At 41.9% G+C, this 27,607-nt stretch overlaps 1 protein-coding gene across 7 annotated transcripts; it reads left to right on the top strand.

Moving 5' to 3' along the window:
* On the top strand, positions 1-26,938 carry IMPACT (impact RWD domain protein). Of its 7 annotated transcripts, none has more exons than XM_084849681.1 (12): positions 1-52; positions 1,773-1,901; positions 3,149-3,201; positions 3,533-3,573; positions 4,601-4,663; positions 9,010-9,095; positions 12,154-12,279; positions 13,072-13,166; positions 17,712-17,785; positions 18,992-19,082; positions 20,194-20,328; positions 21,772-22,004. In XM_084849681.1, the coding sequence occupies exons 4-12, from the start codon at positions 3,542-3,544 to the stop codon at positions 21,838-21,840; spliced, it is 771 nt and encodes a 256-aa protein (XP_084705807.1). In that variant the 5' UTR covers positions 1-52; positions 1,773-1,901; positions 3,149-3,201; positions 3,533-3,541; the 3' UTR covers positions 21,841-22,004. The 7 variants fall into 7 exon arrangements, with proteins under 7 accessions (XP_084705807.1, XP_084705805.1, XP_084705808.1 ...); XM_084849679.1 differs by having other exon boundaries at positions 12,151-12,279; XM_084849682.1 differs by having other exon boundaries at positions 1-431.
* Positions 26,939-27,607: the final 669 nt, after the last annotated feature.

The following is a 27,607-nucleotide window of genomic DNA, read 5'->3' as shown; positions in this document are numbered from 1 at the left end:
GCCTTTCCGCGCCGTAATGGCGGCCACCGACCCGGAAACGGCCCGGAGACGAGTGAGTCCGTGGCCCCCTGCGGCCGGGAAGGGAGAGGGGCTGGAAGGATTTGCTTCAGCTTGTAGCGCGATAACAGCAGGAAGGGGCTGATGCGGGAAATAGAGAGGCTGAAGACGGGGTTTGTTCACATGTTAAAATCGTCAGAGGAGCCGTGTTGGGTCAGACCAAAAGCCCGTGCAGTAACCAGATGGATACTTCCAGGAAACCCGCAAGCAGGGAATGGAGGCAGCAACTGTCCCCTGTTGTTTGCCCCCGCGAGGCTCAACACCTGGTTTTCAGAGGCAGACTGCATTTGAATATGGAAGCTCTATTTAGGCATCATTGCTAGTAGCTGTTGATAGGCTTTTCCTCTGTGATCTTGTCTGATCCCCGTCGAAAGGTGACTTCCGGCAGTTGGTGTGGCAAGGAATTCCATAAATGAATTATTTGTGTGAGCGTGTGTACGTTCTGTTCTTGGTGGAGATGATTGCGCAATATGTTCATGTAAAGTCGTGTCCGACTCTTCGTGACCCCATAGCATGCCAGGCCTTCCTGTCCTCCGCTCTCTCCCGGAGTGTGTAAATGTGTATTATCTTTCTTTGAAGAAAAATCCTACTAAACATGTACTCGGGTTCTTGTACTCTGTGCTGCTACATGCCTAACATGTAGAAATTAGAATCCTATGCATGTTTAGACGGAAAAAAGCCCTACAACATCCAGTATGCCACAACCAGCTAGCACTTTTTCTGTCTAAACATGGATAGGATTCCATCCTAAGGCTGTAATCCTATACCCACTTACCTGGGGAAAAGCCCCATTGAACTCAGGGGGATTTACTGCTGAGTAGACATGTATAGGATCACTGTAAGGTGAAAGCTCCAGATTAAGATGCTCCTGGTTCATTGGTGGCATTAAGACATCCTCTCTCACCTTCAGTCTGCCATCTGCAGTAAGGTGTGGTTGGCTCAATTAAGTTAGAAATGCATGCTGTTCAGTTGAAATCAGTTGTATTTTATTTACTCCTGCTTTCTGGATGCCACTCATGCACTTGATGTCTGCTTTAGCCCTAAAGGCATTGCAGATCAGTCCTGATTATTTACTTATAATACATGTTCGTAATAGCTTGATCTTAAGGATTCACTTTGCTGTGGGGGCAAGCAGTCTGCTTTGCACTGATTTAGCTAAAGTGTCATAACTATGCCTCATTAGTTATTAAAGATCTTTTAGGTCTGTTATTTCACAAAATCTATGTTAAACCACTGCTTTAATGTAGGGACATTGGGGATGTTTCTTAATGCCCCAAGGCTTCTAAAGAAAGGTCCAACATTTATGAAAGGTCCATCGTTGAATAGGTGTGAGGAATCAGCACCTGAGCAGTATCACTAAAACTGTGGTTGGTTCTAGCATCCATACAGGCAGGACAAGTTGTGCCTTTCTCTTGGTTTCGAGACCTTACAAGTAAACTTAGGAGTGATTGTAAAACTGCAGAGATTGTAAAAATCCATAGTGTCCCCCCCCCCCCCCTGCAGTGCTAAGCAAACGGAAGTGATCCTGGAGAAGAGTTGCTGCTTTATATAACCCATTCTTAGATTAGACAAAATGTGTTTGTAAATGCACTGAATGTAGAAAGAACACAGGATATTTAGATACTGGTGTATATGTGTCATGCCTTACAGTAGCAAGTTTTCCCATGTGAATGTTAGTGTGCAGGGTAAAATAATGTAATATCCTTTTCTTTCAGATAGAAGAAATTGAAGCCCTGTCTGCTATATATGGCGATGAATGGTGTGCTGTTGATGAAGATGAGAAAATATTCTGCATTAAGATTAGCGATTGTTTGGAACAGCCAAAGTGGACTCTCTGTCTGCAGGTGGGTTTGTTACATAATTTGGCTTAGAATTTGCAACTGGATAGTCCCAGTAGGGCATTTTTTAGCATAGAGTACTATTTTGTGAGGCCAAATCTGGTCTTTGATAGTTTTTTTTGTATTTTAAAATGTTGCTGTCTGAATTTCTACCTCGATAATTTTATCTGGGAAGGTAGATTATATCCATGAACCAAAGTATTGTGACATCTATGACCTTGGAGAGAGAAGGAGTTGTTTGAGTCTCTCCCCCCTCGCCCCTTACAATTAGTTCAAGCAATAAAAGTCAAATTCCACTTGGCTGATGTAAGTCCCTTGTATGTTAGATCATGGCCTTTATCTTATTATTTTTTAAAATTGACACCAATCCATATCCTCACTTAGCATATGTAGATTTTGCACAGGAGAACTGGCTGAACTGGAAGTACTGCAGTATATTCTCTTCTGAAGAGAAGTTCTAGCCTGTCATGTTCACAGTTACTCCTGATTTTTTTTCTACCTCAAGTAGAATATTGTACTTTCTATTTCTGAAACGTAGGCCCTATCCAGAGCTTGATGCACACTTGCAAGCAAGGGCTGTACCATTTTCTAGTTCAATTAAGGAGATGGGATAATTTCCGCTCAGGTGAAGATGTGTGCACCGGTTTCCACATGCATGGTTGGGCTTGTTCCCTTTTGCTTTCTAACAATAACTCCATATGTTGCATTGCATTGCAAACAGCATTTGAAGTGCCCTTGAGTTTCAAAAGTGTTGTTTTCATATAACATGCACAAATGCTGTTAAGGGGGGGCAAAAAGATTCTGATAGCCTTCATTTATTGCCATGTACCCCAGATTGTGGCCTGTTAATTGCAGCTATATAACTTTAAATTTTTTTTTTTCTTTCTTGTAAGTTAGAATTTTCTGTTTCCAATGTATTTTAATGTTAGCAAGCCAGTTCTGGGGTTGTGATTTCCTAATGTTTGCTTCTGTTGTACATATAGTGCTACTAAAGTAGAACAAAATCAAATTTCTTGTATGTTATGGGAGCACCAGAGTGGAGCTGTTAGGGAGTTGACTAACATCCTGATTCTGTTTGTGTTCATGCATAAGTAAGTCCCACTTTGTTCAGTGTATATATAGGATTGTAGGCAAGACTGTGTATATTCTTGTTGTTTAGTACCTTAAGAATGTTTTAAAACTGTTCTGCATTGGTATATTTTTTCAGCTAGTTTTGAAAACTACTTGGCTAATTTACTTTTAAAATCTTTCAGGTGATTCTGCCTCCTGAATATCCAACAGCAGCACCACCTATTTATCAATTTAAGTAAGTGATAGTGCTGTTCAGGAATATCAAGTGTTCATGCATTTTTTTCAAGTCATCATTATCTCATGATACTATACAACATGTAATGACTTGTTAGCTGTAGTTTAAATAAGGGAGAGGCATCTTAATTCTGATTGCAGCTTTCTGCCCAATCATCCACATCCATCCTGTGTCAGAAATTACTGCAGTCTCATAGGGGCTGAGACTCTGAAGTGTGTATCTGAAGCAGAGCCATTGTGAGAGCAATGGGGAGTTGTAGGCTTGGAAAATCCCAGGACATTTCTGTGGTTGAAATCAGTGTTGGCTGACCAAAACATTGCTTCTTATGCAGGGTTTGCACATGGAGAAAAGTGCATCGCAACTCTTTAAAATGTGAGTGTTCTGTAGCTCTGTCATCCCCAGTCTATGCTTCTGACACGACCAACTTCCCATGTGAATTGTCTTCCTTGCTCTGCTTCACCTGGGTTGGCAATAAGCTGACTGTGTGTTTGGGATTAGAGTAGAAATCAAGGAAGTTTCCTTTGTGGCATTTCCCCCCTCTTAGCTTCGGTTTATTTCCAGTTCTTCTGCCAAAATTCTACAAAGAAGGAAGTTGCAAGTATATGGCAGGTGGGGCTGGTGCAATACAGAAATTGCTGTGCTTCTGCTGAGTCTTCTCCTAGTTCTTCCCCCTTGTGTTTCCTGATAATGGATATTGTTCCAACATGAAGAGGGAGAGGGAGGTAGGATTGCTACATGGTCTTATTTTGCCAGAGCTTCTAAAATGCATAATCTTAACTTCCTGCTTTTACAGTGCAATCCTATACATGTCTTCTCAGAAGTAAGCCCCATTATGTACAGTGTGACTTACTCTCAGGTAAGTGTGCACAGGATTGCAGCCTTAGGGTGCAATCCTATCAAGATAGGCAGCCGCCTCCAAACTCGGAGGCGACCGCCTATCCAAAGCAAGGCAGGAGAGGCAGGGGGGGATCATTCCCTCCGTGCCTCTTCTGCCCTGCTATTTTCCACTAGACAGCCTTTTTTGGCTGTCTAGCTGCGGGGGGCCGACCAGGAGAGCAGGCTGCGTGTACAACACATAGGATGTGTCGTACACGCAGCTCCGCTCTCCCAGCCCTGGAACGCCCCCAGCCCCGCCCCTTTTCAGTTGGTCTGTGCTCCTCTTCCGAGCACGGAGGACGGGGCTTCTCCACAGTGCCTCCAAGGCATCGTGGACGTTGGGGGAGGTCGGTTTTCCAGGAACCGACCTCTGAGTGCGGCCTCCGAGGTTGGGTCCTGGAAAAGAGCCTATCCTATGGCCCTGTCTAGTGTCTAGTGGCCATAGGATTGCTCCCTTAGTATCTTAAAGTAGAAAATGGTTTAAAAAGTGCTATATAATCTAGCATGTTCATTTTTATTCTAGTGCTCCATGGCTTCTAGGACAAGAGTATGAGGAACTGGCAAATAATCTGGAAGAAATCTATATGTAAGTGGTACATATCCCTAGACTACTTTAATGTACACTTATATTTTAAAAATCTAAATACTGTCATAAAGTGTTCTATGCCTAATTCCAGCACGTGGCAGTAATGTGGGAAAAGTATAATGAAGCAGGACTGTTTTGGGAAATCCAAATCTTTGGACCTTATACAAAGGAAGATGCCTCGTTCTAGTATTTATAAATACTGTGATCAGGAGAGTTACACTTAAAAACAATGGATAGAATTCAAAGAATTATTTTAGATATGCTACATTTTCCCCCAGCAGCAAGGCCTCAGGCCATATCTCAAACTGCTTTTGAAAGCTCCCTTAATATTAAGTGGTGACAACTTCATGTGACACAGGGGCAGGGGGCTGCCATTTGAGAAACAAGTTCAAAGCCCCCTTGGCATGTGGAATCAGTTGTATGGTTCTTTGAATCCTGCCCAGTCTTAAAATGTTACTTGGAATACACCTTTAGTTTCTGATAAGGAAGAATTCAGACTCATTTTTGAGAAGAAAACATTCATCAGGGAGAATCTGTTGCTTTCTACAAAAGGAACTGTAGGCTTAGCCCAGAGAGAGGATTCCACTGAAATTACTGGAGCTTATGGTAAGGAAGGCTGAGCGAAGGAAGATAGATGCTTTTGAACTGTGGTGTTGGAGGAAAATTCTGGGAGTGCCTTGGACTGCAAGAAGATCAAACCAGTCCATACTCCAGGAAATAGAGCCAGACTGCTCACCTGAGGGAATGATATTAAAGGCAAAACTGAGGTACTTTGGCCACATAATGAGAAGACAGGATACCCTGGAGAAGATGCTGATGCTAGGGAAAGTAGAAGGCAAAAGGAGGAGGGGCAGACCAAGGGCAAGATGGATGGATAATATTCTGGAGGTGACGGACTCGACCTTGGGGGAGCTGGGCGTGGCGACGGCCGACAGGAAGCTCTGGCGTGGGCTGGTCCATGAAGTCACGAAGAGTCGGAAGCGACTGACCGAATAAACAACAAAATGGTCTTAACTCTGCACTTAATGGGGGGCGCAATTGGGATAGGCGGCTGCCTCCAAACTTGGAGGTGACTGCTTATCCAGGGCAGAAGCAGCGCGGAGGGGATCATCCCCTCCATGCTTCAGCCACCCTGCATTCGCAGGGTAAGGCACCTAGTGATTTCAGCAGCATGGCCTTCCCTATGGGAAGAGGGGGAGTCAGAACTGCCCCAACCTGAGCCTTCTGATACAGTTCGTGGAAAGGCAGTGACATCACAACTCTGATGAGCCAGACACTGCTCATAGGCACTGGAAGTGTGCTACTTGCTATGGGATAAAGACTGAGTAGGTCTTCCATCCTGTATAACAAAAGAGGGTGATGGGTGTATTTGCTGGAAACAGAAGTCCTACTCTTTTAAAAATCTCTTACTCTTTTAACAAAATATGACTTTTTACATGTTAATGACTGTCTTAAAGACAGGTGTCAAGGTGGGGTTCAACAATGGGAGCATACTGCAGGTAGTTGATTAGGTAACTTACCAGATATCACTCTTGCTATCCAGCCCATTCATGTTTTGCTGAATTTTACCCCTGCCTTTGCCTTTGGAGAATGCATTTTAGGAACTCCATTAGAAACTGAATTGCTTGATCTAGTCTTGCATGATGCTCTCAACCCCATTCCTGTGCCTTTCTCCCACCTTTGCTGAGGTTGGGGATGAGGACGCCTGGCTTTTTGGCTGTGCCTCAAAATGGAGTAAGTACTGTTCACTCAAAAGAGAGCTGCTTCATAACAACAGCCAATGTATCTCCTGTTGATCTCCTGTCAAGAAATTATTGGCATTATCTTATATGATACGGCACAAGGATTGTATCTAATGATAGTCTAACTTGTCCCATTCATTTCAGTGGGTCTGCTCTAAGTAGGACTAACATTAGATACAACCCAAACGCTTCGAAAAAAAAACCTGTGTTTGTGAGAAGGGAAAAATCAGTCATAGCTTATTTTTTTTTCCTGGGACAGGAAAAGATAGATGAGCATTTGTGAGGGTCAGCAATCTGATCTGCAGTAAAGATGGCGATTTTTCATGAAGCTAAGAATTGGCTTCTCCTCCTTTGAAATTCAAGCAGATGACATAGAAACTCTGAAGTAGTACTTTCACAGATCTACCCAATTAATATTCAAAAGGCCTACAGTGGACACACATATATGCTGAATTTTTGTGGCATTCAAATAAAATCCTGTCATTTTGACCTCCCCTCAGTGATGTATCTGTGCAAATTATTCATGATGTTGAGAATGTGGATAGGGAGACCTCTCTGTCTCTGTGTCTGTCTGTCTCTGTGTCTGTCTGTCTGTCTCTGTGTCTGCCTGCCTGCCTGCTAGGGATGTACGAAAGTGACTTACCTTTAACGAAATTTGATTCGAGGTGGGGGGGAGGCGCTCCGTCCCTCCCCCCCCCCGAAATTCTGCTGGGGGGAGGTGCTCTGTCCCTCCCCCCCCAAATTCTGGCCGGGGGGGAGGCGCTCTGTCCCCCCCCCGAATCCTGGCCGGCTGGGTGCGCAAATGGCGGCGGCTGTAGCCACTGCCATTTGCGTCCCTGCAGTCAGCCGTGATAGGCTACATAAATGTTTACGTAGCCTATCACGGCTGATTTAAAAGAGAAAAAAACACGCGTACGCAAATGGTGGTGCCCATGGGCCATGATTTTTTTCCCTTTAAATCAGCCGTGATAGGCTACGTAAACATTTACGTAGCCTGTCACGGTATTTTTTAAAAATCTAGCCGTGATAGGCTACGTAAGTCTTTACGTAGCCTATCACGTTGTTTTTTTGTGTTTTTTTTTACTGGTAATGGCGGTGGTTGCAGCCGGTCGGAAGACTGGCTGCCGCTGCTGAACCGCCGCTGGAGCCGCCGCCGCCAGGAGGATTCGCCCAAGGTAAGTCCTGTCCCGGGGTGGGGCGGGGGGGGGGCAGCAGACCGTTTCGCCACCAATTTTGGGGGGCTGAATGTGCTGGCATTCGGCCTCCCCGAGATTCGTGGCGAAATTCTCTGACATCCCTACTGCCTGCCTGCCTGCCTGCCTGTCTGTCATAATACTAGAACCCAGGGTCATCCCATGAAGCTGATTGGTGGGAGATTCAGGACAGATAAAAGGAATATTTCTTCACACAGTGCATAGTTTAACTATGGAATTTGCTACCTTGAGATGTAGTGATGGCCACCAACTCGGGTGGCTTTAAAAGGGGTTAGATAAATTACTGGAGGAGAGATCTTTCAATAGCTACTAGGCTTGCGGACTATGTGGTATCTCCAGTACCAGAGGCAGTGTGCACCAGTTGCTGGGGAACATGGGCGGGAGGGTGCTGTCGCACACGTGTCCTACTTGTGGTTTCCTGGCAGACAGCTAGTTGGCCACTGTGGGAATAGAATGCTGGATTAGATGGACCTTTCGTCTGATCCAGCATGGCTCTTTTTATGTTCGTATGTTCTTATCTGTTTTGAAAAGACAATTACCAACTCAAAGCTGGGTGAAGACCATGCTTTTTCATCTTGTTATGGTCATGCAAGTGCATCTTAAGGGCACAGCGTGCCCAGGGCATGTGCTTTTTGGCTAGTTGGCACTATGCATACATGTAAATAAACAAGATAAAGTAGTCTATGATCAGGTCCATTTTGTTAAGTGACATTCCAAAATACTTGGATCTTGTTGAGTATTAGCAGAGGATGTTTCCAAGAGGATCAGCGTTGAAGATATAAATACCCCACTGGTTAGCCTGTAAGTCCAATACAGTAAGGCTGAAAGACACTTACTGTGGAGTAAGCCAAGTTGAACAGAGTTGGACTTACTTCTGACTAAACGTGCATAGCATTGCACTGCTGTACTACTTCTATTCAAGATCTTAAGAAAAATACAGAGACCTCTATATTTTCCTGGAATGGGAGTGGTTTATTATTGCATATTTAAGGCTCCTAAATGACATCGTAGCCTATAATGTTTTCATAATGGGCACATCAAATGTTGCCCCCATACTAGCAGAAACCACTACTAGTGCAATGAGAAGCAATAGTTGCTGAAGTATTTTGAGATGAGTGGAAATGCTTGTTTCTGCAACAGGGCAAGTCAGCACTGCTCACGGAAGGGGGCTTCACTGCCCTGTACTGTTCTGGAAAAAAGTGTTCCTTCTCAGTTCTGGGGTTGCTTTAGGAAGTACTCATTCCTGTTGCACTAGTGGCTGGTCCCACAGGTGCTATGGAATGAGTGGAGGTATGGCAGCAGTATTGGAAATTGCCCAATATATATATTCTTTCGGTTTATGATATTTCTTTTAAAATTTTATGATGTCATAATTTGCATGATTTTTTAGACAGAATCTTGGTGAAAGTATCCTTTATCTTTGGGTGGAGAAGATACGGGAAGTTTTGACTGAAAAATCACAGTCATATGATTCAGGTAATGTGCCAAACATTGTGTGATTAACTTTGATTGTTTACTATAATACAGTATTAAGTACTTTAAGGCTGCAATCCGGATAGGCGGCCACCTCCAAACTTGGAGACGGCCACCTATCCAATGCAGGGCAGGAGCAGCACGGAGGGGATCATGCTTCAGCCGCCCTGCATTTGCAGCTATACAGCCGAAATCGGCTGTCTAGCTGTGGGAAGTTGGAGCGGGGTGGGAGGGCGGACGCTGGACGATGCATAGGAAGCGTCGGAATGGCACTTCTGCCCTCCCCACCCTGCCCCCAGGAGTGCCCCATTTTCTCTGCTCCATGCTCTTCTTACAAACATGGCGTGCGGGTCCGGTCCACGCTGCCTATGAGGCAGCACGGGAGGGGGTGGAGGTCATATTTCAGGGAACCGACCTATCCTGTGGCTGTCTAGCCACTGATTAGAGGCCATAGGATTGCACCCTAACCTAGTAATTAAAGACCCTGGTGTCAGTGATAGATTTGACTGCTATTGAGCCAGTTTCTCCTTGTAGGTATGGTGTCGGGGTACCTCTGGGAACACCCAGGATCATCCTCAACAATTTTCTTGAAAGAATTACATATTGAAGGGAATTTTCAAACTCCATATTTCTCCTCCATAGGAGAAAAGTGGTATAAGTTTTGAAGATCTTACCAACTTTAGGAAGATCTTACCAACTTTAGGTCAGTGACAAATGTTCCTTTCCTCAGCCAGGTCGTTGAGTGGATGGTTGCCAACCAGCTGTAGATTCTCTTGGATGAGAGACTGATTATCTGGATCCATTTCAGTTGGAGTTCAGGCTGGGTTTTGGCACTGACTCGACCTAGGTCACCCTGTATGATTAATTATGTCAGGACAAACACAGGGGGAGTGTGGCCTTGTTGATTCTCTTTGATATCTAGGCAGCTTTTGATACCATCGACCATGGTATCTTTCTGGGGCAATTGTCTGAGTTGGGAGTGGGCTGGTGGTGCGTACTGCATTGCAGTGGTTTCGCTCCTACTTGGATGGTTGGTTCTGGAATGTGGTGCTTGTGCGACATTGCTTGACCCCGTGGATTCTCCAGTATGGGGTTCTGCAGGGGTCAGTTTTGTCCCTCATGCTATTTAACATCTAAATGAAACCAGTGAGTGGGGTCATCGTGGGTTTTGTAGTGCATTGCCATCAGTATGTTGATGACATGCAGCACTGTTTTCATCCTCATCAAGTGAGGCTGTGGATGTGCTAGATTGGTGCCTGGCTGCGACGATGGACTGGATGAGGACTAATAAACTGACGTTCAATCCAGACAAGACTGAGATGCTGTTAGTGGGTGGTTCTTCTGACCTGATAGAGGGTGTTCAATCTGTTCTGGATGGGGTTGCACTCCCCCGAAGGAGCAGGTTTATAGCTTGGAGGTTCTCCTGGAGTCATTGTTGTTACTTGAGGCTCAGGTGGCCTCAGTGGCACAGAGTTCCTTCTACCAACTTCAGTTGGTAGCCCAGCTATGCCCCTATCTGGACAGGGATAACATGGCTTCAGTAGTCTATGCTCTGGTAACCTCCTAGCTAGATTACTGCAATGCCCTCTACATGGGGCTGCCTTTGAAGATGGTTCAGAAGCTGCAGCTTGTGCAAAGTGTGGCAGGTGGATTAATTATGGGGACCAGAAGGGCTGAACACATAACAGTAATTCTGTCTTGTTTGCATTGGCTGCCTGTATGTTTCCGAGCCCAATTCAAGGTGCTGGTTTTGATCTATAAAGCCTTACTTGGCTTGGGACTGCAATACCTGATAGAGCACGCATTTACTATTCTCATCATCTGAGGCCCTCCTCCAAGGGAGGCTCAGAGGGTGGCAACAAGGGAGAGGGCCTTCTCAGCGGTAGCCCCTCAGTTGTGGAATGCTCTCCCCACTGAGGTCTTCCTGCACCAACATTGTCATCTTTTCAGTGCCAGGTTAAGAGTGTCTTCTACTCCCAGGCATTCGGCAGCATATGATGGGTTTTTAAATGTCAGAATTGTTTTATCAGGTCCTGGTATCTTATTGTAACTGTTTTTTAGAAGTTTTAAATTGTTTTAAATTTTTGTACGTTAAAGTTTTTGTTATGTTTTTGCTTTGTAATTTTTGTGAACAGCCCAGAGAGCTTTAGTTATTGGGAAGTATAGAAATGAAATAAAATAAATCAACAAAACAGGAATCACGGCTATAATCTAGTAGGTGGTTAAAGATCTCATCTGATGGTAAAGTTCAAACCAGGAAAACACAAACACATATTCAATACAAAACATTTTTGCTAATTGTAATGCATTTTACTATGTCCTAATTAATTTCTTATGCTGGACATGATCTTAAAAAATTAGATACTGTCTCATCAGTAGAGCAACACAATTGGAATATACTGGTGTGTAGTCCAGAATTTCAGTTATTCCATATAAATTGCAATTTATCATCCTGACACAGCAAATGAATAGAGATATTTCACTATGGTGGTTCATACTTCGTTTCCCCCCTCTGAAAGACATCACATTTAAGGAGGCTTTAAAAAAGTTCAGATGAGAATATTTAGATATCCAAAGCTTAGATTGAGTTTTTTAAATGTGATTTGCTGTATTATTTTTTAAAAAATGTTTGGCATCTATTGGTATGGCTTTGGAAACTGCAGGGTATAAATTTCTGGAATCCTTTACAAAGCATTATTTGTACCTGGTCATGTATCTAGACCTGCCAACATTTAATTGGAACTAGCCATGCCCACGTTTAGTAGACCAGCATGTCACCTTGAGGTTCAACTTCATCACAGGTCCAAAATGTTTATATATGATTTTGATATTTATAATTATTCCTTCTGTTTTCTGAATGAGCTTTTTAAAAAAGTAAACATTGTTCTGTTTATCAAAGTAGATTTATATTTATCAAACTCCTTATTCAAGTTACGCTTTGGAATTTATTCAATGTGGAAATTACATTTTACTACTAATTTCTCCACAGTTGCTACCGTTTCAAATAGTTTTAAGCTGTGAAGAAAGCCTATTAAAATAGGTCTTGCTCTTATACCAGCAGGGCCAGATGTTAAAAAAATAACGGAGGAAACTGATGTGGAGTATGAAGATTTTTCACTGGAGAATCAACCACTCCAGGAATGTACAGCTGTAACACTGAATTTTGATCTGTCTGAAAGCCAAGAAGGTAGAATAGCCTCTGCTGTCTTATGTTTTAATTCTTACTTTTTGTGTATTACTTAAATTTTGAGCCTATATAATGAAGAAGAGCCAAGTACATTGAAAACAATATGAAGATGTTATCAATTACTTTGTCCTCCTCTAATTGAACCTTTGTTAGTTACCTGCAGAATGCTGTTGTGCATAACATAGAAGTAATATGATCCTTTGGTTAAGAAGTGTACCTTACAAAGTACAATTGGTGGAGCAAATAGAGCTCGATGTGTATTTAAAATACACAATCTCAATGTGTATTTAAAAATATGAAAACTATCAAAACTTTTAAAAATCAAAAGGGATGAATTAGACTATAAAAATGAAATGGTGTATCCCTTGTTGAGTCAACAGATGAATTTTAAAAAGACTGAGGTTTCAAGAATCATCCAGTTTGCCTTCAGACCCAGAAAGTAGTTATGGGGATTCCTCTGAGGTCTCTGAGAATAACAGAACATTGCAAATAGTAGTTGCACATAGTATTGGTCGTTCATCTTAGCCAACAAACATCTGTTTTCCACTTTCCATGTAAAACAGGATTAAATGCATGGAACCAACCTTTAGTAAGCTATAGAAAAGGAAAACATTAAAAGTTGATGCGTGGCACAATAAGAGATCAGGATAAGGATTTAAAGAGAGGGGTGACATCGATGATCACAATTGCAAGAGAGAGGGCAAGTTTAATTTAGCAGGGGCATTCTGAATCTGCTAGAGAGGTGGTATGGTAGCCTATCCATATACAAAATCTGATATCTTAAATTTGCAGGTGAAGAGTTACCTCCAATTTTTCATGGAACCCCATTAACAGACCGGAGAAGCACTTTCCAGGCACACTTAGCACCTATTGTGAGCCCCAGACAGGTTGGTAAAACTTGCTTTCAGCCAGCCATTTCATTATTTTGTCTACTCTTGGTTATATACATGGGATCAGGATATTTTCATATGGATGAATTTAACACCTCCCCCCCTTATCGTGGTTAAAAATACTTTCACTCTCAAGTTATTGGCATCCTGTCACCCATTCCATGGTATTTTATTGGTTTTAAATTTACCTGGATTGTTAAGGCAATTGTATTTTGAAGTAAAACAAGAGATGACAGGTAACTTTATGGATCTATGGGGCTACATTTCTAGTTTGAAATTGGCTGGTGGGCTACACTGAAAAAATGTGCAACTCTGGAATAAGTTACTGCAGAAGTCCTGTAGGTATTATCTAGCCCAAGGATGGGCAGAAGCTGGATCTGGACCTATTGGTAGATCTTTGGTTGATTTGCAGAAGATCAGCAAGGATTTCTGACTCTCAATTATTTAACAATAGCAACAAAATGACTTCCTGCCCTGAATTACACTGCTGAAATGAAGAAAGCTTGGGGTAACCAGGAATGCATTTATGTTTGGAGGAAGGACTGTGAGGACATTTAGTTCTGGTACTCAAAGCAGGGCTCAGAATTTTGTAATCCCAAGTGTATGTCTTGTGCACTAGGCTCTGAGTGGTGGATCTCAGGATTCTAGTAAGAAAACAACATAGAGTCCACAAGCCTAATGTTTGCCAGCTCCTGATTTAGTCCGCCTCAGCTTTTGTCTGAAAAAGCCAAGTTGCCTTGCAGTATGAATACAGACCCACTTTGCCTGGCTTCAGAAATGGCCAGCTTGATGCTGCTGGAAGTTCACAGGGAGGGTATTTGGGAGACTTCCATTCCCTGTTGTTTGGCACTGGCATCTGGTAAGCAGTGTCATGTTGGTTCCGGGTATTTCACTTTGGCTCTCATGGCTCATAACATTCCCCCCAGGATGAGTGACCTCATGGGTGAGCTGGAAAGAATCCTTGGACTGAAAACACAGGCATATTTTTTCACTCACTCTTACTCCCTATTCCTGCTTCCTCCAGCAACAGCAGCAGGTTTGTTTCTTGTAGTGAATTACTTGAGGGAAACGGATATGTGAGTATGTGACGTGGGTCCCTCGGCCTTGCCAGTTCTGCCGTGGCAACAAGGCCAACATAGTGACTTCTGTCCCTACTTCTGTAGCTAGCTCCCTCTGGCTACCATGCCATTCTTCAAATGCCTTTGGGTCAGTCACGTCACTTGGACCTGTAAATAATGGTTTGTTTCGTGAGACAGAAATCTTGCAAGTACATTTGATCCCAACAAGTGGAAATTAATAAAAAGCAATCTTAATCTGTAACTCCTTGCAGAACACACATCATGGCCAAGCTACAGTTTGGCCGTCAGCAATGTGTTGTAGAGCTATTGTGGCCTCTCCTCCTCTTTGACTCATACTGTTTCCCTCCCTGGTTCATGGTAACCACGGCTTGTCATGATGTTTGAATGGACAAACCATGGTTATTGCTAACCAGAGTTTATTGTTGGAGCACCACTTCCATCATCTATCACATTGGCCATGTTGGGTGGGGCTGATGGGTGTTGGAGTCCAACAACATCTGGAGGGCCACAGGTTCTCCACCCCTGCTATACACACTTACTTTGGAGTAAGTCCTATTGAACTCAGTGGGACTTCTTGAGTAGGCAAGCATAGGATTGTGCTTTTAATGCATACGTTGTTGTTGTTGTTCAGTCGTTCAGTCATGTTCGACTCTTCGTGACCCGATGGACCATAGCATGCCAGGCCTTCCTGTCCTGCGCTCTCTCCCGGAGTGTGCTCAAGTTCATATTCATTGCATCGGTGATGCTATCTAGCCATCTCATCCCCTGCCGTCCCCTTCTCCTTTTGCCTTCAGTCTTTCCCAGCATCAGGGTCTTTCCCAGAGAGTTTTCTCTTCGCATTAGGTGGCCAAAATATTTCAGCTTCAGCTTCAGTATCTGTCCTTCCAATGAGCACTCAGGGTTGATTTCCTTTAGGATGGACTGATTTGACCTCCTTGCAGTCCAGGGGACTCGTAAGAGTCTTCTCCAGCACCACAGTTCGAAAGCATCAATTCTTCGGTGCTCAGCCTTCCTTATAGTCCAGCTCTCACAGCCATACGTTACTACTGGGAAAACCATAGCTTTGATTAAACGGACCTTTGTTGGCAAGGTGATGACTCTGCTTCTTACTATGCTGTCTAGGTTGGCCATAGCTTTCCTCCCCAGGAGCAAGCGTCTTTTAATTTCATGGCTACAGTCACCGTCTGCGGTGATCTTGGAGCCCAAGAAAGTAAAATCTGTCACTGCTTCCATTTCTTCCCCTTCTATATGCCAGGAAGTGATGGGGCCAGATGCCATGATCTAATGCATACATACCAAGTTATAAACACAGTTCATTATTTGCACTGCTCTCCTTTGGTGCTTTTTCCCCTTAGAAAGGTGTGTGCATGTGTATATAATATTATATATATTGTGTGTGTGTGTGTGTGTGTGTGTACATGACTGATTTGGGAAAATGTTTTCAAAGCAAAATTCTCTTTGGAGATGCTGTGAACTGTTTCTTGAGGAATTCTGCAGCAGTGGTTCTCTCTCCAGCATAGTAAGTGAATTTGCTGTTAAATAATGGGAATACAGCAAAGATAAATATTGAAGATGTATTTTGATAACTCTAGAGATATTATTTTTTTCCCTTTTGAATTAAAAGCTATTTGCTTGCCAGGCATGTTTTCTCAAGCTCTCACAGCTTTAATAATGTTTTGCTTAAAGTGGTATTAATTATGCATTGTTTATTAAAACAGTTTCATTATCGCTGCATTTATCTAGTACAGGGAAACACAAGCCATCTGATAAGAATAGAATAATAGTTACTATGTTTAAGGAGATACAGGAAAAAGGACAACTAATAAATTACCATTTAATTCTTTATTGAGCTCTTACTGCCTACGGTGCAGATAATAGATTAAATGTGTAAAGGAGATTTTGGAAAAGCCTTGCTTATTTCCAGAGGTTAACACCTTAAATTCTGTAACTTATTGGGAAGAAAGCAACCAAAGTTGAAAACATGTAAGTTCTGTTGATTTCAGTTTTGGGGAGGAAAGATATTACAGGACATAGGAACTAGTGTAGAGTCCAGAGGGTTGGATTGAGATTTAAAACAGATATACAGAAATCAGTGGGGGTTTATTTATTTATTATAAATAATCCCCAGGAGCAGATTTTCTGTGAGCTGCAGAAGGAAGGGGGAGGCAGGAAAGATCAATTATGTGAACTCTGTTCTGTTCATGGAAAGAAGCCAAGGCTAGATTTTTTTAAATACCCAATTTTTCAGCCAGGTTCAGCTTTCAAAATAGCCAACAACTAAAACCTATATAAAATTATATTAGGGATATGTTAGTGTGTGGGAGTAGGATGGAGGTGGCAGCAGTTAGTGATCAAGTTCTAGGCTGTTCCCTCCAAGGAACTGCAGATGAGTTTGGAGGTTGGCTGATGGTAAAGATGCCAACCCCCAGAAACAGCCCTCTTGTAACCTGGGCAGTCTGCTGCTCTGTTCTTTCCTCTCTCAGCCCAGTCTATGGTCCTTGGAGCCCAGGATGGAGTAACGCCTGTCCACAGGGATTCCCCATCTGACTCACTGGTTTCTTCCTAGGCCCACCTCCCTTCACCAGCAGGGGAAAGATCTTCTCCCCATTCAGCAGCTGATTGGAGATAAGAGCTTTTCTCTGCTGGGTAGAGGGGTGAGTCCATGGTTGGAAGCTGCTGAGTGATCCAGTCCTGCTTGCTTCTGAAGCTTGTCCTTTAGGGGCTTATCCTGCTTACTTTTGAGTAGCCATGCTGCTTATGCAGGGACTTGGTATTTGGGATGTTATTTGAAAGTGCTGCTGAGTGATTTAATCCTGCTTACTTCCGAGTAGGCATGCAGAAGCCTTGTACAGCTTACTTCAGAGTAGGGTTAAAATTGGCAATAATCACATTTTAGTCCTGCCCACAGTTGGGATGTGGCCCCCGAGATCTTTTCCAGATTGGAATTTGGCCCTCAGGCTTAAAAGGGTTCTCCACCCTTGTTGGAGCCCCAACATTTATGGATCTGTTGCTGTTCTGGGAAGCGTTGGGGGCAAGAACAGTCTTTGTTGCACATGTAGAGTTTTGTGGTTATTATGTTCCTTGACTGTTCTGAGGGCTGTATTTAAGCAGATCAATCTATCTCACATGGAAATTGGTGTTTTTCATCTCTGTGTTGTTTTTTTCCCTGCTAGGCTGTTGTCCTAAGTACTATTTCTCAGAAGTATGCACCATCAAATCCAGTGTCATTTACTTCCAAGTAAACATGTTTATGATATTTGTGTCTTGAATAATTTCTTGTACTTTTTTATAATATGGGAGTATATACGCAAAAGTATACATACTGTATTATAGTCTGAACGAATGTTTCATTTAATTACATTCAAATATTTAGGATTAACAATGGCTAATCAGACTTCTGCAAGACCTTAAAGTGAAGCATATAAATCTTTATAACTAGGTGAAAAAATTTTTTTCTTCCAAGGTGAAAAATGTTCTTGCCGAGTTGTACAAGAATAAGAAAATAGCCAATGCAACTCACAACATATATGCATACAGGTGAGTAGCCAGTTTTCAGTGGTAATTATTGCAAAGGAGTGAGCAAAATAAAAATTTGCTTAAGCAGGATTTCTTTCTGCTTTCTGCAATTTCCTATCACCAGGATCCAAACTCTTCAGATACAGTAGAATTGCATGTAGTTATTCATAGATTTTAGAGCATTTGAGTAAAAGCGTGAGTCCCATAAAGAAGCAAAACTCTTGAGGTATGTTGTGTGGGCTAGCAGCAAATGAGTAAGAATAAGTGAGATGCTGTTGGTGGGTGGTTCTTCTGACCAGATGAAGGGTGCTCAACCTGTTCTGGATGGGGTTGCACTCCCCTGGAGGAGCAGGTTCGTAGCTTGGGGGTTCTCCTTGAGCCACCTTTGTCACTTGAGGCTCAGGTGGCCTCAGTGGCATGGAGTGCCTTCTACCAACTTCGGCTGGTGGCCCAGCTACACCCCTGTCTGGACAGGGATAACCTGGCTTCAGTTGTCTATGCGCTGGTATCCTCCAAGTTAGATTACTGCAATGCACTCTATGTGGGGCTGCCTTTGACGATGGTTCAGGAGCTGCAGCTCATGCAAAATGCGGCAGCCCGATTGATAACAGGGACCAGAAGGTCCAAACATATAAGACTGACTCTGGCCCGCTTGCACTGGCTGCCTGTATGTTTCCGAGCCCGATTCAAGATGCTGGTTTTAACCTGTAAAGCCTTACATGGCTTGGGACCACAATATCTGACGGAGCACCTCTCCCAACACAAACCTACCCGTAAGGCCCTCCTCCGGCTGCCTACTCCGAGGGAAGCTCGGAAGATGACGACAAGGGAGAGGGCCTTCTCAGTGGTGGCCCCAAAATTATGGAATGGTCTCCCTAATTAGACCCATCTGGCACCAACATTGTTATCTTTTCAGCGCCAGGTTAAGACCTTACTTTTCTCCAGGCATTTGGAAGTATATGATAAGTTTTAATTGATCCTGGAATGGCTTATGGTTATAGTTTGCTTTGACATTACTTGTTTAAAGTTGTTTTAGATATATGTTCTTGTGTATATTGTCTGTTCATGTGTTTTTTATGGAATTGGCTTTTAAAATCTGTATATTGTATTTTAAAATGTTTTTAATCTTTGTAAACAGCCCAGAGAGCTTTAGCTATTGGGCAGTTTAGAAATGTAATAAATAAATAAGTGATGTTGTTATTATTTGGCACTTTTCTTTATTTTTAGGATACACTGTGAAGACAAGCAGACTTTCTTACAGGATTGTGAAGATGATGGAGAGACAGCTGCGGGTGGTCGTCTTCTCCATCTCATGCAGGTAAAATAAACCAGTTGGAAAGAGCATTTTTCATTGTTTGAATCTATAGCACTAAAATGACCTATTCTACAAATATCTATCAGTAGGTATATATACAGCCCATTTTAAAAAGTTACTTTCTGCCAGGAGTATTTTGACAAATGATGGTCAGATGATGAAAATATATACAGAAATGTAGCGAAACAATTTTACTATGCAGACACTATTTAGTGGAAAGGTAAGTTTCAGGATGTAGATTATGAGAACAGAACTACATATTAGCACACACAGGGGCACTGAAAATGAAATGGCAATTCATGTCCAACTTTCTCTCCTTTTCTCCTTAAGATTCTGTTATTGTGCAGTGACTTTTCATGCCCATGCTACACTTCATTGGCTGGTGAGGCTAAAGAGTTTCAGAATATGGTGATACTGCATCACATAGTGAGTTGTATTAATTAGACAAACCTTCCACAACTTGGGTTCATCCAGATGTTGTGGACCACAACTCCTCAGCATGGCCAGTGGTCAGGGATTATAGGATTTGTAGGCCAAACCTCTGGAAGGACCAGGTTGGGGCAGGCTTCTCTAGACTGGTGAGAACTGAAGGGGAAGAGGAGAGAACTAGACTCAGGTGTGTTTTAGCAAGAGTGAAAATTGAAGTGACAAATATCTGAACAATCATTTTTGCCTGTTTTTCTGTCTTTCTCTCTGGTGTTCAAAGATAATGATAAACTATGGTTTAGCATTACATGAATGAGTTTTGGGCTTATCAGTTCCTCCCACCTCTCTCCTCCTGCAGCACAGCTGTGAGGATCAGTTCAGAAATGTCTTCTTCTGTTTTTAACTAACCTCAGTTTGTGTTATGTCTGAATGTAGACAAACTGTAGTTAGTCTTAACTATGGTTTACTGAAGCAAGCCACCTTCAAACTAACTTATGAAGTTGGCCCCTTTTAACCAGTAGAGTTGGCTGGTGCAATAAAGTAGTATTCCCCCCCTCCCCCCGCCGCCGCCCCAATATATTCCTGAGAGTATTTGGGTTGAGTTAATGCTTGTTGTATATAGAAGAGTGAGTCCAGACAGTCACAACTCAGCTTCCATATATTAATACATATGTGTGTTTTTATGTAGATCCTAAATGTCTGCAATGTTTTGGTTGTGGTGTCCCGCTGGTATGGCGGTATCCTGCTAGGACCAGATCGTTTTAAACATATCAACAATTGTGCCAGAAATATACTTGTGGAGCAAAACTACACTAATTCATCTGTAAGTTTATCCTAACATAATGATAGCAATGGTTCCTTCCTGATAATATGTTTGCTTTATGTTTACTCATAAGGTGGAGCTGAGATGCACACATAATATCATTAATATCGCTGCGAGCACTCTCTAGAATGACATGCACGTATGTCAGCTTTTAAAACAATTTTCTATTTTAGAAGGTATGTCCACACAACATTTAAACTTCTCCAAGTTTAGAAGTAGTTTGGTGTAAGAGATGTCTCTGGAGAAAATGGTGTTTGGGAGAATACGATTTCACGTTTTAAAGAAGCTTTTACCCCAAATCCCCAAACTTTTTTCAACTTGTGGGAAAGTTAAAGAGCAACATGGAAGTTCTGTGTGATAACTTCTGAGGAGGACTAAAAACAAAAATAAAACCAGATGTGCATGCCTTTGGTTGCCTGCTGTGAGTTCTTAAACTTTTTGTCTTGCTTCCTTGGTGTCAGTGGTGTGCTTGGTGCATGATTTCTGCCTGGTGATGCAAGGCAGTGTCCAACAGGAAGAATAGGAGTTTGTTAATGGGTAGTGAAGAGCAGCAGTAACTTTGGAATGGGACACAGAGGGGCTATGAGCTTGGTATGGAGCAACAAAGCTGAGATGTAAAGTAAAAGGAGAGGAGGCAGGGGGTGTAGAGGTGAAGTGTTTGAAATGTAAAGACTACAGAAAGTGGCAGGGGATCTTGTTTTTTAGGAGTCTAACTTCCAGAATAAGGTCCAAGTAATTTTTGAAACTGGGTATAAAATCTGTCAATTTCATGTTCATATGAAACTAACAGTCTTTTGCAACAGTTGCTAAGTTGCTTGGTATGCATCCAGTGCCTAAAATATTGGAGGGCCCTGCAGTACAGCTTGATCTATGGAAATGTTACATGTGTTCCTTATCCAATTTTCTTGATCTTGGTTACAAAATATGGGGTGGATGACATATATTGACCCCAACATTATGCATTTTTTGAAGGGGTATTGATCGGGAATAACACCAGTGTGTCAGTGAAAGTACAGTGTAATTGATTTACTAGACATCATTAATATAATGTCTGGTTTTCTGTGGTGAAAAGTAACAAAGTGACCCATTGTATTGTCTATCATTCAAACCTAGAAAAAACAGTGTTCATATATAGAGCTAAACTGTAGTAAGTTGAATTGGAATCCTTTCTATAATGTCACTAGTAATTATAAACTTTTCCCATCATTTTACAGCCAACTCTATCCACTGGAAAATAATCTCAATACTATACAAGTGTAAAGTTTTCAGAATGCTTTGTGAAGCAGGGGTATATTAAACTTGAACAAAGTATTAATTTTAGGTCATTAACTTTGAAACTTTGAACACTGCTAGCAGTGTTCAGAAAACCAAGGTAGTCAGTGCAGAAAAAGAAGTAATTATGAACTCATGTTGATTTGATTTTTTTCCCCTTCTCCTCTCTAGGAAAATTTATCTAAGCAGCTAGGGAAGAACAAAAGAACAAGGAAAGACAAGAAGAAAATGGAACATTAATTTATTTTTCAAAATCGCACAGCCATGTTTTATCTTCCACCTGTTCGTATGCAATTAACCCAGTTGTTCAGTTGCTGAAAGGAATTTCTTAAGTTCTAAATATTTTCTCTCAAAGACATTTGGCAATAATTGGAATAAATGCTTCATAGCAGCAGACCCATAAACCTTTTCAGTCTGTTGAGTGCCTCAGCTGCTCAGGAATTGAGGTCTTAAACAAATGAGTTTCCCTATGTATTCAGTTATTTAATTTATTAAAAAATCATTAAACAAGAAAAGGCATACTTTCACTATACTCTCTTTATCCTTATCCTCTGTGGGAGAGTTTCTGATAACATATGGCAGTAAGAATCCATTGCACCAAACAGGAATTTTGAATGCCCTTGAAAATATACCTTCATGCCTGCTATCTGTACTGCAATGTCAGTTCTGGTCTGTACTGCAATTTCTGGTCCCAGTTTTCTTATTGGCAAGGTTCTATGCTATTGTCAGGCTCTTATAAATGATATTGACCTTAGGCATTGTGCTATTGAAAATGATGGGATGTAAAAGTGCTTAATCCTGGCTGAATCATGTGTATGAATTTGATTCAGATCTCTTGTTTATACGAAATGGACAAATACGATAGCATCTTTGTCCTCCCCTGAAGGACATTCAGAGTTACAACTTCACCTTAGCGCTCCCAGGACATTGGCAACCACAGGCAAAACCAATCACTTGTATCTGAGGTAGAGAAGTCTCAAGTGCCTAAGGATAAGGTGGGGATGGAAACTTTTGAAATGCAATTACCTTAGTTATGCAAGATCCTTGCTTTGTTACTGATCAACTTTTTAAAACATATTTAATTAATCTTATCAGATTTGACACAACCCCCCCATCCCCATATATTTCAAATTGAAATACAACTGTGAGGCATTTTTTATGCCTTTGATAAGTTTTTTCCTAAATGTTAAAAGCCTTTCGTATTGTGGGTTTTACAAAGTGATACTGCTGTTGTTTGTCCACACACACGAGAAATTAACTTGATGGCACCTGACACAGCAGCTTCATGTGCCCATTTACTTGTGGATAGTAAAATCTCTTACTCTGAATTTATTAGTTTTATTTTTTAAAAAATTTATGATCCAATTCTGTAAAGTGTCATACGCACAATCATATTGAATGGATTGGATTAGATTTGGTTTATTTATGGCACTTTTGACAAAATCAAAGAAAAGCAATCTTGATATCTGTCAACTACAAGAATATAAAACCACCTCTGACGGTAACGCCATTTTAAAAATGCGTTAAAAGTTTTTGGGTTTTTTTACTATTGACACTGAATGGGTAAAACTGTTCTAACAATTTAAGAAAAACAGAGCTTGCAAATAACTATTTCTAGAATCAATACTGAAAAGTATAGAAGAAATGTAGCACCCTACAAAGTGTATTACAAAGCAATTCACTTCTGGAATTCTAATACGTGTGTACATTGAAAGTATTGTAATGGCTGCTAATTTACAGTGCAATCCATAGTGGGGTCAGGGGAGCAAAGCGTTTGATCTGCTGCCTCATCCAAAACATAGCTGCCTTGTGCCTTGGCCAGCCCAAGTATGGGGATGGTGTATTTTGCCTGGTAGTGCAGGGTTGGTTTTTTAAAATTTCCCCTCCTGTTCGTTACAGTGGAAGGGAAAATTCCTACCCCATGGCGCGTTTTCGATATGCCATGTCCCTTCTGGAATACTCCATTTCAAGGCCTTTTGTTGGCTACCAGAACACTGCCAGTAGAGGCGGAGCTACTCTTGTCAAGTAAGGGGCACCTCTCCTAATCTCTTCCACTAGCTAGATCTCGGGGTTATGATTGCTCTGTTATCTTTTTCTTGATTGATTACTGATGACCAGGGATGTTCCCTTAATGGTCAAGCTTTCCACTAGTGGGTGGGTTTTCTAAGATCAGTGCTGTGTGGATTCCTCTGTGTAGACAGAGGTGCAGTTTTGAACTGGAATGTAGCTGGCAGGAGAAACAAGTCTGATTTAGGGCTTGTGAAAAGGAACTGTGACACAGTGGTGAGTATTCAACAGCATACTGTGTGTTTTGGAGAATGGATGTTGCCTGTGCTGTCTGCCTAGGTGTCCATCTGCTCAGGGGTTCAGAGTGTCAGGCTAGGATGACCCTGGTTCAGATCACCATTTGGCTTTGGGCCAATCATTGTTTCTCAGCCAAACCTACCTCACAGGGTTGTTGTGAGGATAAAATGAGGAATCCACGTACCCTGCCCTGAGCTCCTTGGAGGGTGGGAGGAATAAAAACGTCTTAAAAATAAATAAATAAATGGTTATACTCAAAAGGAAACAAAGCCCCACTGCTCAAAACATGTAACTGTATTTTAGTTAACGTATTACAGTTATTGCAGTTGTTTTCTGTATCTTATCTCAGGTGCAACTCATATAGTATATAAGGACTTCAGGCAATAGAAGTCCATACTTACTTCACCACAGGTCCTGAGCTTGATTCCTCAGTGCAAAGGGGTTCTTGACCGGCCCAGGATTCCCCTCATGTGGAGGATCCCTAGGTCTGTACTTCAGTATTTGAGTGTCACATAGTGCGGTTGGTGGGGCATGTAGCCAACAGGCATGTTGGCAGCAAAGGTCGGGTCTCGCCAGTGCAATCTCATAACCCCTCATGAGTGCTTTTCAAGGTGTGTGGGGTGTGGTCCTCAGATATGGTGTTCAGCCTGTTCTGCATAGGGTTAGACTCCCCCTTAAGGAGTTTGGGGACCATGTTTCTATCAAATAGTGTGTTTCCCTGCGAGTAATCTGTTGGGGTCCACATGCTGGTGTGGACAGAACCAATGGTGGGTGGGGTTAGAGCCAATGGACACATAATAGTTGGGGCAGAGCCAAAAGGGTTGGATCCAGCTCTCACCGCACATGTAGTGTGGTCTGCATGTAGATATGAAGGTGAGAATATGGCTCTAAAGTGAAACAATTTGACATTTCCTGCATATGTCCCTAACTCTGGAGCGGAACTGTAGCCAACTTGTAGCTGAGGTAGAAAAGGGAAGGTTTCTTCTAAGCTGGAGAGCCCAACCTGCCTAGTAAAGGGACACTTGGATTGGAGGGTAAGGAGCTTGTGTCTCATCCAACTGCTCAAATTTCTTACTGGAGGTCTGGCTCTGAGAACCCTATCAGTATAGTCAACCGGGCAGCCATCATTTCCCCCCAAGAATTCCCCTGGTAGCGATGCTGCATCATGATATACATTGTGTCCAGCAGCATTCTGCTTGAAGCATTGGCAAGCCTTTTATTTGTGTTAAGAAAAAGAAAGAACTCCAGCCACCTTGTCTTTAAGAATTTTCAGGGAGTGTGTGTTTCAATTTGCCTACCTCCTGAAAGTTGTCAAATATCCTCCACGCACACTTTTGTAGGGGACAAACAATCCTGTATAAGTGTGTGTGTTTAATCAAAATAACATCTTTAATCAAAAGATTTCTGAGGATTTAAGAAGTAGGGCACAGTCATCAATCAGTAACCATGATTAAAAGAAAAAGGAATTCTAGAGCTATGTTTTTAAAAGTTATAGAAATTGTTCCCAAAGGAGCAGACACATTTCCTTGCAAGAATATATAAATGCAGAGACTTGTTTTCAAAAGACCATATTTTTACTAATAGAGGAAGAGGATTACAAGTGTAATCCTGTACATGTCTACCTAGAAGTAAGTGCGCCTTATTCCCAGGTAAGTCTGTATAGGATTGCAGCCAAAGTATCCTAGCAGATCCTCCTATATCTTATTAGAGTACACTTACCCCAGATTTTACTTTAGTGGAGAGGAAACCCCCCCACAACACTGAGTCTTACACTGTGCTGTTTGTGGTTGCTGTCTCCTAGGATGCTAGCCCTTTTGGAAAGGAATCAGTTTTGTAGGCAGTATTTCTATTTTTGTATGGCAAGTAGCTGAGAACAGGGTTAGATGATACAGCATTTTTGTTGTTAAAGCAGCTGACTAATTCTGGTGGTTGTAAAGAAGAATTTTATACCATGCAGGCACACCAAATAATTAGTTCTATGAACTCTTGGATCTAAATTGCATGTTCTGCAGGGGATCTATGTGTGTGTGTGTGTGTGTGTGTGAGAGAGAGAGAGAGAGAGAGAGAGAGAGAGTGTACTGGGATGTATTGGCTGAGATGTAGAGGGTGGAGGGTTAGAATCTGGTGTGAGTGGGGGCAGGTCATGAATGAAGAGGGTCATATTACAAAACTAACTACAGCACAAGTTAGTGGGTGCCAGAAACAATCAATGAACCGTAAAGCATTTTGAGCTATGTTAGCTCTTAATCCGAAGGACACTGACTAGCTCAATAAGCTCCCTGCACGGTCGCCATGAGGAGATATGTAACAGCTATATTCTCCAGTGATTTATGTCTACTGAAAATCTTTTTTGATGGCATTACTATATTTACTCTGCTAGTAACTAACTTAATTTACTCAAATCTATTATCTTTGCCTCCCCTATCCCCCTTCTTTAGTTGTCTCTTCTCTTTATTAAAATATACATTGTAAGCACTTAAGAGCAGAGACCTCTTCTGTGTGTATACATGTGTGTGTGTGGGGGGGGGTTGGGTTGGGGCTGGTTTTTTTTTCAGCCTGTTCCTTTTCATTTATTTAAAACATTTGTATACTGCTCTTCATCCAGTAGATTCCAAGGTTGATGAACAGCAAATATATAATTAAACACTAAAATACAGACTAAAACCATAAGACAGACAATAAAATGAGGTAGCAATTAAAACATTCAGCAAGCTAAGGAATTTCTCAAAATGCCTGGGAAGATGGCTTAACCTGGCGTCAAAAAGAATGTAATCTACACACCTCGTCAGGGATGGCATTCTATAACTAGGCCACCACCACTGAAAAAGCCCTTCATTGCAAAGTACACTTCCAACACAGAAGACTCTTGGAGAAAAGCTTCAGCAGAAAATTTCAAAAGATGGACAGGCTGGTACAGGAAGAGTAAAACACGATATACATTGATCATAGTGCAATCTAATATTGTTGTGAGTTTAGCCATCATAATAATTGTGAATGAGTTGTCAAGATCTTTAATAAAAGAACCTTAACAGAATTTACAATGGCTGGGGATTGTTTTTCTGATGACCTGGCATCCAGGTTTCTGATGGTGACATCCCTCACAGCTGGAGGGAAGTGGAGATATAAATTTGGACCCAGATTACAATTTAAATTTGGTGGACAGTGAGAACACTGAATCTGGGATGTAGAGTTGGCACAGGGCTGCACAATTGCTTTCCAGGAATTGGATGTTGGATTAGCAGAGTTTCTGCCTGCTGTAGGAGCCTGCTTGTTTGCTTCCAGTGTGCTCTGCTTGCATATTTATAAATAAAACAAATAATGTAGGAACCCCAAAAATCTTCAGTGTGCTCATTCACCCAAAGGAACTAAATCCTGTTGTGCACTTCTCACCATAGCACAAGTAACGATAGAAAGGCTTTCAAAGGTTTGTTGATGGGAGCACATTTAAATGCTCCCACTTCCTCACAAGATCACAGGCAGTTCATGCACACTGAAGGCCCTATGTTGCCATCAGACTTTGTCCTTGGTCATGCGTATTGTTTTATTTGGATTAGTCCACAGCTCTCATTAACGAGAGTTTGCATAACTCACTGCTTGTCCTTTGGAAAGAATTCATCATCTGTGTTTAACAAATATTTACTGTATGTATGGTTTTTTTTTTACACATTTGGGATGAAATTAAATCTGTTATTATACCAGTCTA

This window comes from Heloderma suspectum, chromosome 4 (genome assembly GCF_057233095.1).
Source record: "Heloderma suspectum isolate Gila_16-S chromosome 4, 16-S_ref, whole genome shotgun sequence".
NCBI classification, from domain to species: domain Eukaryota; kingdom Metazoa; phylum Chordata; class Lepidosauria; order Squamata; family Helodermatidae; genus Heloderma; species Heloderma suspectum.
This window is presented reverse-complemented; position numbering and strand designations above follow the sequence as displayed.